This window comes from Halictus rubicundus, chromosome 8 (genome assembly GCF_050948215.1).
Source record: "Halictus rubicundus isolate RS-2024b chromosome 8, iyHalRubi1_principal, whole genome shotgun sequence".
In the NCBI taxonomy this organism is placed as follows: Eukaryota; Metazoa; Arthropoda; class Insecta; order Hymenoptera; family Halictidae; genus Halictus; species Halictus rubicundus.
This window is the reverse complement of record NC_135156.1, coordinates 2,940,631-2,952,628: the sequence shown is the minus strand read 5'-3', so window position 1 is coordinate 2,952,628 and position 11,998 is coordinate 2,940,631. Positions and strand designations below refer to the sequence as shown.

Genomic DNA, 11,998 nt, shown 5'->3' with positions numbered 1-11,998 from the left:
ATTGTTCACATTCTAATTCTTCTGTCGAATAATGCCTTTTACCAGGAATTTCTTCCACCTCCCAGAATCGAGTTAACTGATTATCCAATGATGTAATTAAGTGACAAGCTCTAGGGTTTACGTTATAATGCAAATTGCCGATTTCACCTACAACTATCCAACCTAATAGTGTTTTCTGCAATGTTAATTTCGACTGGTCTTCTAATTGAATTTGACCGTTGCTTAGTAATTTATAAAATAGTGTGGTTCCTATTAACGCATCGATTTCTGCAGGTTTATCAAATTCTGGGTCGGCTAATTTAATGTTTCGCGGAATGGCAATAGTTCGTCGATTGATTTGTCGCGAAGGTAATACGCTTGTGATTGTCGGTAACGCTACAAATTCTACTTCTGCTTCAAATTTGTTCGCCTTTGACCTAATTTTGGTTTTGACTCGATACTTAGCTCGTGTGGTAAGTTGACCTAATCCTGCGAATGGTAAATCAATGTTATCCCGTTCTAATTTAAGGGTTTCTGCTAATCGCGTAGAAATGAAATTGCATTGTGAACATCCGTCTAACAGTATTCTACATTCACGTTCTCGGTTATTGTTATCTAATATTTTTACTCGTGCCGTTCCTAATAACACCTCCGAATCATACGTTACTGCATAACTTTTCTGTATCACCTCGTTCGAACTACCAGGAATTGCCTTAGCTTCTGGTCTTTTTTCGTTATTTGATTGTGTATGATAATTGTCTATATGCAATAGCGAATTGTGTTTTCGGTTGCATTTTTTACAGACAGATGCGATACAGTTAGCTGTGATGTGATTGTTTCGTAAACAGTTAATGCATAATCGCTTGTCTCTGGCTGCAGCTATTCGATCATGCACGTTTAATTTCAAGAATTTATTGCATGCATAGATATAGTGATCTCCACGACAAAAGGTGCATTCCGGCCGTTGTTGGGTACCAATGTACGCTTGTGCGCGAGCTTTAAATGGTTTTTCGATTCGACTTGCGTGCCTATCGGTATTACAGTGATTGCCTAGCTTGTTCTTCGCGACTGTAAATTCTTCTATTTCATCTCCCCGCTCTTGTTTCCCCAAAAAGGCAATAAGCTCAGCAAACTTCGGCATTTGAGCATTCTCTAATGTGCGTTCCCAGGATCTACGTGTTAACTTATCTAATTTTTGCGTGAGAATATATACCAACAATGCGTCCCAACTATCGACCGGCAACTGCAAGGCCTTTAGTGCATTCACGTGCATTAATGCGTTTTCCTTTAATGTTCTTAGGCTAAGAGGTGAATCCTTGCTGATTTCAGGTAATTCAAAAAATGACTTTAAATGTGCATATACTATTTGTCGCGGTCTGTCACATCGCTGCTTAAGAAGTTCCCATGCTACCAGATAATTTTCCTCGGATGCGTGTAAGGGTTCGATTATTGTGGCGACGCTACCGCGTAATGAATTTTTTAATAGATAGAATTTTTGAACTGCTGGTATTTTGGAATCATTGTGGACAAGAGACTGGAATGTGTCATAGAAACTATTCCATTCAATAGGGTTACCGTCGAATGGACGGATTTCTATTTTAGGTAATAGTGTGTTACTTTGTTGAATCACGAGATTTGAAGTACCTGAGGCTGATTCAGGCGTATTAGTGGCGGGTTTTGTCAATGTTTCTTTAGCTTTAAGTGCCTGAAGCTTTCGACTAATTAGATCGGAACATTCGTAAAACAGTTCATCAAATCGTTCTCTTTCAATATTTTGATCATCTCCAAGCTCTGCTTCTTCGGCAAGCTCCTCAATTTCAACTTGAGTGTTTTCGAATGATTGGTAATATCCATCTAATCTCATCTTACGCGTCTCTAACTGATCGATATCCATGTCCGGATGTTTTTTTATGTGAGTTATTAGACGCGTTATATTCGCCTTGTTTACCGACCGTGCCTTGATTAATGATTTAATCTTCTGTAAAGCGGCCATTTTTATGTGTTCAACTTGACGAATTGATTTAGAGTAGAAGCAATTTGATCTCACGCCTTGGGAATCTTGGGAAGTTTGTGTGTGTAATGGAAACGGAGATTGTTTAAAGGCTTACTTGATGTTGATCTTGTCGTTGGTATTGTGGTTGATGGCGTTGATCTTGTCCGATGATTCTGCCCTGACGCTGCACTCCTGGTGGATGTCCCCTTCTGGATGTTCAGCGATGATGATTCGTTCGATGGTTGATGACCACCGATATGATGATTCGTTCGATGGTTGATGTTCACCAAGTCGTTGATAATGATATCGTATGTGACTGCTCTCCTCTGGGATGTCCACTACGGCTGCTGCTTGTTTGACGTACATACACGTCGTTGATTTCTTCCTTCCGTACGTGGCTGCTCTCCAACAGGATGTCCACTACGGCTCTTTGATGTATGACGTAAATACACGTCGTTGATGTTTGTTTTCCGTACGTGGCTGCTCTCCAACAGGATGTCCACTACGGCTTGTTTGATGGTCGACGTAAATGCACGTCGTTGATGTCTGTTTTCCGTACGTGGCTGCTCTCCAACAGGATGTCCACTACGGCTGTCTGATAGTTGACGTAAATGTACGTCAGTGCTTCAATGTATTGTTAACAATTATTCACTCGACTGCACTGTTCACTATTGTTCGTATCACTTCGATTTTCAATTCAGTATCCGGCTCGAAGGACCAATGTTGTGGCGTGAGCAAAAGGGGGTTGTCTAATCTTGAGAGAAACTCTCACTGCATGCTCCGCTTCACTCGCTGACTTAACGGCGAGGGAATATTTATTTTTAATTAAGGTGGATGCTGAATAAGGTGCATTCGAAGAACTGATAACTTAACTTTATTATAAAAATATAAACGATTAGGTGTTAGGTTACAGAGTGAGTGAATGTGATTTAACGGTAGGTGTTTTCCGGTGGACGGACTGATCGATTCTGATCTCGTGGAATGATTTTTTGGAAGACTTGGAGTTTGAGTTGGGGGGTGGTTTGCTGGTCGGTGGATCGTGATTGGTCAATGGGGATTGTAGGCGGTCGGTTTTTGAAGGAGTTTGATTTGGCTAAAACTTCCTTGCAACGGCTCAAGACCGCGTGGGGTGCCTTACGCAGGTAACGCGACGGTATTGTGCGTTACGGTCATAAAATTGACCATCTGCCGGGTTTCGGTCTTTTAACAATTTAGCGTATTGTAAAGTGATTTTTAATCTCCTAATATTCGTTTTCGTCACGTCGGGGTAATAAAGTGATTTAGTTGACCGGCATTTGGGAAGTTTCAAAATTTTACATTTTCTGGTGTACCTTAATAGGGGTCCGGGTTTATGATTGGTTGTTACGCCGTAACAATATCAGTGTTTGCCGTACAGATGTCGTTTCTCTAATATGGTTACTAATTTAGAATAAAAAAACAGGAACAAATTGTGAGAATAATGAACATAGTTGTGATATCAAACGCTTCGCCATGCGATCAATTAAATTGTAATCAGTTAAATTATAGTCAATTATATTTCTTAACAAGGACCTTGTTAAGGATCTTCGAAAAAGTTGTAATAGACAACAACGGAGGTCCTACAAAGTGGTAAAACGAACAAAATGTTTGAATATGAAAATTGTTTTTCCACCCAGTTTCTTTACTCGTTTCATTGATTTAAATAAACAATTTTCTCTCCCCTCTTATACTTCTCTCGTTTGCATCCCTTAATAAGATGTAGATATTTATAAAAAATTCCTTGGTACTTTAAAATAAAATTTCAGTTTGTATAAATTGTGATATATACTGTGTAAGATTTAAACTTTCTTTTGTCCGCGGCTGTATGTTTTTGCCTAATACGTGAACCACGTTTGCTTCAGTATCTATCAAGTACATCGAATTCCATTTTTTTATTTGCGCGCGCGCGCGATCAGGGTGAAATATGTTTTGATAGAATCAACTGGCGCGTTAAACACGTTAAGGCACGAGTCGGTACGTTAATAAACAGTAGTCAGGATGTCGCCAAGTTCCCACGGGTCTCGCAGACACCTTAAAGTATCGAGTAGCGAGAAAGTTCGTGATTTTCCTGATGCAAGCGTCTTCGCAGGTCTTTTCGCAATCCCGTAGAGCCGCGTGGTGCGGACAACAATTCACAATCGGCGGCAGTTAATCAAAAAGGCCGTTGGCAATGGTCGTCCAGCATCAAAACCTTCGGTGCGGCTTAACTCGAGCGACGATCGAAGTATGCTCGACGAAGAGGATACACAAGGATGGAACGAAAATTGAAATTAATATTTCTTTTACAATTGGATCGGACGATTTAACCAATGAAATGCTGTCGTCATCATTTACAACATATTTTCATTTTAAATACCTAGGGTACGGGATCCAATTATTGTGAGGGTACCGATTACTGTGCCTATATTAATTATACTTATTTTTAAAGCATAGTGAATGTTAAAATAGAGATATTAAATTTTTCATTAAAATCAGTTAATACGTATGTTATATTTCTCTTCTTTAATATTCATTATGCTTTGGAGACACTTTTGTGTTTATTTAGAAAATTTGGAAACAAAAGAGAACGCAGTTTCTTTATTGTAGAATTCATCTGTTCATTCAACTTAATATGTTAGGTTGAATCATAAATAATTTCCGTTCTCACTGTTCTAATTTATATTGGTGTAGAATATTAAATAATTAATATTTGTCGAATTCATAGTTATTACCACACGTAACAATTGTTATTCTATACGTGACCACCATGTACAAAATGTGTACAAAATTACTTATTGTTAGTTATATTAGAATGTCTAGGGTGGAAGCTGTTTATAATAATTCAATCAAATTAAATCACCATGTGTAGATTTTGCTGAACCAAACATCCCTGCTTATTATTTTAAAAAATTATACTTTAAGTATTTCATGTAAATCGTAATGTGTTTACGAACAGTCGAAATAAATTTATCGAAAATCAATAAACAAAATTAGCAATTTAGAAATGTAGATCATTATTCACATTCTTTCTTAATTAAACTCTATATTAATTCACAGCAGTCAATAAATTAGAAAAATGCATCAGTGACTAAGTCAAATCTTCATACTTATACTTTTCGTTATGCAAAATATTTGAGAGAATATTGTATAAAAATTCTTCACGATAGCAACAATTTTTGAAAACTGTGATCAGCAATATCTCTGCATTTATTGTGTAAAACAAACAAAATTCCATAGTGGATTAAAATATTGAATTTTGGGTTTTACATTTCATACTTCTGAAGAAATGCACCGTCGTTTGTTGTAATATTGCCGCGGGAATCAGCAGATTTTATTTCTGCCACAAAAGCTCTGCGTTTTATTACTCAAACATAAATGCAAAAATGTCAGCGCTTTCGGTAAAATCTATACAGAGGATATCGGGTTACGGTGAAAAAAAAGATGATTGCACACATACGAGAAAATCGAATCAAACGTTTCGAAAAAAACGCGGAGACTAAAATACAAAAATGTTCATTTAAATTGTCGATATGATTTTACTTAAGAAATCACTTTCGCATGGAAGACTGTAATTTTCAATACACTTAAGATTGTTTTATTAATTACGACTTTTACGAAATTCATTAAAAAAAATTTTGTAACTCGACGTTGATAAAACTTCGGTATTTAAATTGTTACATACATATTGTTTTAAGCTTCGCAATGTTTTAAAGCTATTGTATCATGCCTTACGTCTCCGATATTTTTCAAATGATCTATTGTTAAAATCTAAAAAAAGTCTCGCATAAAATATTATTCTATTTTAGAAAATGCTTCTTACAAATCAAATATTTGTTTTCCGGTGAAAATATGGAATATCCTCCAAATAAAATAGTATTTCAAAAAAATTGCATGTCTGAATTAAAATAGACTATTTACTATTTAGAATAGTGTTTCACCCAGCTTTGATGTCAGCTCACAATTACGTTGAAAAATATAAATGGAAGCTCTATACATTGGTAATATTTCAGAATGCATAAAGTTCTTTCTATCAAGCACAACTCGAAAAGACTTTGTGTGCATCGAGATTCTTCTCTCGAACCCCAACTCCATTTCACCCGCTGCTCCCTCCGCTCTTTTGAACGGAGCTTACGTCACTGTAACGATGTCATCGACAGACGGCAACCTCGTAATTAAATGTCCACCTGAAACGTACCGCAACGTCGTTCGATCGATCGCATTTTCCATGTTGCACGCGTCCCGAGAAGTGCAGCAAGTGCATTGGAAACTGTCTGCGGACACGTACGAACTCTAGTGTCGAAATTCGGACAATGGAGATGGCAAAATGAATTCTTGTCTAATGATACAATATCGGTTTATGCTCCGGTGCAATTCGAATTCTAGCTAACGTTACGAACAAAAGCACCGAGTATTTCGAGATCGGTAAAGTGACTCATTCTGACGGCGAGTCAAAAATGTTATACCGGGTGATTCAGTTAAGTTTCCCACCCAAATTGTTAACTATTTGGTATACGAAAAAATGGTTCAAACGAAAGTTGTATGGTATCAAGAGTAGCATACAATGTAATAATTAGTTTTTGTCTATTTCGCTTTTTTGTCGAGATATAAATGTTACCTTGGGTTTCTTCACTGTAAATGATAAATTTTAATCTTGTCGTTGAAGAGATAATTGAACTGTGAATAAAAAACTATAAGAATTTATGAGGTAAAAAATTAATAGTTATTGAGATATTGTCTATAAATGATTTGAAGTGAAACAAAAATAATGCTCAAAAGTAAGGAGTAAGTAATGCTCAAAATGTTCTCCATTCCAATTAACATATTTGAATAAGCTTCATCACTACAGCTCATAATTGTTCTGGGAGCCAAATAATATAATAACTTCATTGTTATTGCCTGCCAATGCAACTAATTCTATTTTAAATAATGAAACAACATCTGCTCATAGAAAAATACAATGAACCGATTTTTTTGTTTTATATTTTATGTCTACTATTTTCAAAGTATTAATGAATTAATAAAATTGAATTCGAAACTGCAACCTTTGTGCACCAATAAATGTCTCTGAGATGCAAGAACTTTAGAGAAGATGCACTTTAATTGTCCGCTAATTATAAAGAATAATTTTTTTCGCTGTTAATGCGATCGTTTCAGGAGAACTATAATTTCATACTGCTTAAACGAAAAGGTTAAACAACATGACAGGTAACGAAGTAAAAGTATCACCTTGGAAATTATCAAAGATAATTCCCCGATCCGTACTCCGTGATTATGAAGCATTAATTCCAAGTAGCGCTTTTAGGGGCATGCATTAACTTTTCTGCATCTGTTTCACAAGAATCTGAATGATACAAAAATAAATTGTTGCTTATTAGATCTACCATACAATTGATTTAACATATAAATAGACAAATGTAAATAGATAATTATACAAATCTTCATTTCAATAAGCTGCTTTTCAAAGCCATAATCTACGAAAATCTCATCTCGACAATAAACGTATTAATTATGTGTACAATACAGTAGAATGATGAAAATATTATTACCTTAAATGTCAATTGAATTTTATTCATATGCTAATTTTTGCATCCTTCTTTATTTATACTAGGTAGGTGTTAATGAATAATGACAATTAATAAAAATGAAGGCAAATTCCTATATGGAATACGATTCAGTTATACATTTTCTACAATATAAAATTAGCAAAGAAAAATATTTAAAAACATAAAAAAAACTAGTAAGTAAATAAGTAATTTTATATATAAATATATTAAATGTTTTTTTGTATTCTTCAATGTGCCTAAGCAATTTCATTTAATTTAAGCCAACACTTTCTTTTCCAAATATAAAATGCAATTTTCATTAAAACTTTGATATAGCAAAAGCTTTCTGCTGGACGATAGTAACAAAGAAACTTTATTGAAACAGTTATTCAATATAACAAAAGAGCTTTTCCAGTCATTGTCGTTGGTTACGCAAACAGGTACATATGCGTTTCCCAATTCCTTTTATTCTCAACACAACAGAGAATATTGATTAACCTGTAAAACGAGTGTTTTTTCAAACAAAGCCGTTGTACAACACATTCCTAAAGACAATTTCAATCAATTTGACAAATGGTCTGTTGCAATAAACGTTAATACAGCGTAGGTTATATCAATAGAGGTATATGCATACACAATATAATCAAATGAAAAAACTATTAAATGAATAAAACTAAAAATCAGTAATTACTAAAAAATAAAGTTAAATTCATTTCATTTTCATCCTCAAATTCTGAAATGAACTGTTTCCATTTTGCTAAGCATACGTAATCATGACTGCAAATTTTATACATTTATTGTTATGCATTTATGACAAAAATTTGTTGATGCAATTTAAAGTAGTGAAAAGATTCAGAGCGTTCCGAAACACCGATGTACTATTTTCAACTTACTAAAATTAGTAAAAAAATAATTAGAACTTCTTTGTCTGTAACAATTTCACAGAAGAGGGAAGAAAGTGTACAGGGTGTCCCGAAAATGTTATACTTCTTTGAAGGGAGCTGATTCCTGACGCCATTGGAAGTAACTTTTTCCTGTGCGAAAATGTTCTCCGCAGCTTTGTTAAGGAGTTATTAACGAAAAACATGGACCAATCAGAGCGCAGCTACTGCGGACGGATTTCTGCTTGGCGACAGAAAAATATCTTAAGTTACTAACTAACTAAATTATCTTAAAAAATATATTTAAAAAAATATCGATAAATGCGTACTATACAGTTTTTAATATTATTAAAATGCAGAAGACTTTAAACTTTCTTTTGTCCACCCCTATATTACCGCACGTTACGTAATGTTGTTCTAAACGTTTGACATCCGACGTGTATTTTTTAAATAGTTAATAGTTCTAGGATTCCTAGAAATTGAAGCTTTTAATTCGAAGGATGAAAATTACCCAGAAAAATGTCTAGCCTTTGCTGCAAATATTAAAGATTGTCTAGGCTTCCATTAGAGTGTACATCTAAATGATATTTGATCTAAAAATTCAAATGATAAAGAACGTACGACTACAGCTGTGTTAATGAAACACACAATTAGTTACTATTGCGTCACACGAGACTTATGTTTTGAAATAACTCGCAGTAAAGTCGTCTGAAAAGTTGCATACATTGCGAAACGTTTCTATTTCATCGAGAAGTTCTTGTTCGAAAAAGATAATGAGGAATAAACGTGTAACAAATTCAATGCAATAACTTCCACTTACCAACGCTCCACTTTAATTACTTCAACATCATTCCAGTCACGATATTGGGATTGTATACTTTATTTGTAATACGTGACGTAATACACATTGATACAGACACAGGTGTCTGTTTATAATTTTCACGATAAATGCAATTAATAGATTAATCACTAATTAAAAGATGGTGATAGCGTTTAATGACATACATGTAGGTACATACGAAACATAATAAATCTGTCGATTGTTTATAATACAAAGAATTCTCAAGAAATTCCAATAAGATTTTGAAACGTTAATTAACTTAAATGATGGCTAATGGGCAATCTTAGACAATCGAAATCATTAAGAGATCATGTTAATTTGGAGAGAATGTATATGTAGTTCGTAACGTGTTGATTGCGGTAGATGCAATCACTCTTCGTGTAGATTGCGAAAGCAAAAGTGTTCTAACCGTAAGTAGAATACGACTGTCCATATTAGTCCAACAAAGACCACAGGGTGCAATCCATGACTCTGAAGACAATTCAACTAATTTCACATAGTAATTAATTTCAACTGAGAAAATCACATCCTAGAAAACTTGGAACTATTTGTACTTTACAGGAAATTGCAGATCCATTCTATTTCTTCTAACAAAACTATAAATTTCCTTTTAATGTTTCCACAATACAGAATACTTCATCTAACTCGAGCACTTCAGTTCACTTGTTTACGCCGATAGAAAAATATGTCATTGGAAAATTGTATTCAGTATTTATTATATGTTATTTATGTTAATAAAATGGTACTTTTTTAAATCGATGCATAATTATCGAGGTCACATCAATCCTACTACTACTACGACCCACAATACTACTACGACCTAAGATCTTAAGTAACAGAAATTAATAAAGAAATTTTTATGTATTATATTATATATATGACACCTAGAAAATCCTGTACAATTTTGTAGACAATAAATTATCGGTTCTGCGATCTTCCTCATAGCTTTTGTCCTGTAATATCAACAGTTTGCCCTGTAATATCACAGCACATCCGGTTTTACAGAATTAACTATTCAGTTAAAAGTTTATCGATGAGGATGATTTATCACAGGATGTCTCTACGTTCAACTGCGGTGCTTATGAAGATTTCGTTGCAGTCTCATCATAAATGATCTCCCTCAATCTCACTGAATCGAATTGGTCACACTGAATTTCTAAACCGTGCAAGATTGCAGTAAATGGTATAAGAAACGTCTGTATCGAAATTCAAGTAATCATACGTTTTCTGGAGACATGAACGGGGCTACAGAATCGTTAATTTCTCGACCATAAAATATATCGAAGACAAGTATCATTTTAAATATCTTCTAAAATTCAATTTCTGCCACTACTCTCCTTTTTCAATTTTTCTATTCCCCTTTGACGATAAAAATTTGGATAGCCCTATTTAACCTTGCAAAAACCACTGGTCACCAATAGAAACCACTACTCAAATTTCACTATATCACTTGCCTTCAGATATATTTATTATTTTACAATTTTTCAGTTTTGCTTAAGCATACCCAAACCTGAAAGTGAAGCTTGTACAATATATTTCATTCCATTTCTAAATATGTACTAGATAATAAAGGGTGAAGAAATCATTGGTAACTTATGTATACATATACAGTGGATAAATCGACTAAAAGAAAAAAATCGTAGATCAAGTTTTATGCATTTGTATGCTTTAGAATGAGTCCAGATATATTGTTGTACTTTTTTTTTACAAAATGGTCACGTTCAAGTATCAACAATTTCTCGAGAGTGGAAAATTTAATGTTCGCATACCTACTTTTTTGAATCCACTGCGTATCAAAAGACATGACCTTAAAAAACAATTTCTAACTATATTTAAAATATTTTAAGCACTCATGTTAAGTTTTGGATAAGGTCATCAATTTTTTAATTTTCAATTTTTGTTAACGCGTGCAATCTAATTGCTTCTCCATATACAAAATGAATAGTGCAAAAGTATATCCGTTATCGCGACATTTTCAATAATCTCACAACAAATGTTTGGAAGGAAAGTTAATCTTTTTTTTACTTATTTTAGTCACAAATGGCAATAAAATCTAGTTCCCCAAAAAGCGTTTTCAATAAAAAGTTGAGGACACCTGAATATTTTCTAATGCCACTATTTATGACTTGACAGGATTTTAGTAGCTATCGAGACAAATTCAATAATCTTTTATGACCTTCGCATAGCTTTGAACTACAATTTATGAATTTAAATTTTTTAGAAGTGTCAATTAAGAAAACTATTTTTTCCAACGAAAAAGTGCTGTTTCGAATATTATTAGCCAAAATTTCTGAGTTTAAAATCATGTGAAGGTCATAGTATACTAGATTGTTGAATTCATCTTGTTGTCAACTACAATCCTATCAGCTTAAGAACAAATTTTGTGTGACTTATTTCAGGCTGATTAATTCTTGTTTTACATATTTTGTTGTGATTATTCAAAATGTCACAACAATAGTAAATCCTGTTAACAGAATTAAATTGTAATATACTATTGTTTCTATGAAGCATGTTGGTATATCTTTTAATAACCACTTTTATTGATCACAGTTTGTTTAACTTTTTCCCTATTCCTTCTCTTTTTATAAAATTTCAGTCGATTTTTTTAGGTAAAATGAAGAAAATTTATATCAAAAAAGATTATAACAATATGCATCGCTACGGTATTCTAGAGAAATAGTTCTACGGATGAAATTGTAAAAAACCTTATTAACTTAAAAGAGTAGGATTATTCCACATAAATCTTTCTAAATAACTTCACACC

The 11,998-nt window shown here is 33.8% G+C and overlaps 1 protein-coding gene across 1 annotated transcript in view; it reads left to right on the top strand.

The window, feature by feature from the left end:
• Nucleotides 1-3,988: 3,988 nt before the first annotated feature.
• Nucleotides 3,989-11,998, top strand: part of LOC143356337 (uncharacterized) — a 42,051-nt gene continuing 34,041 nt past the window's right edge. Inside the window, exon 1 of the mRNA XM_076791940.1 lies at nt 3,989-4,079. Within this exon, the coding sequence (XP_076648055.1) occupies nt 3,989-4,079 (91 nt within the window). The remainder of the gene's footprint in view (nt 4,080-11,998) is intronic.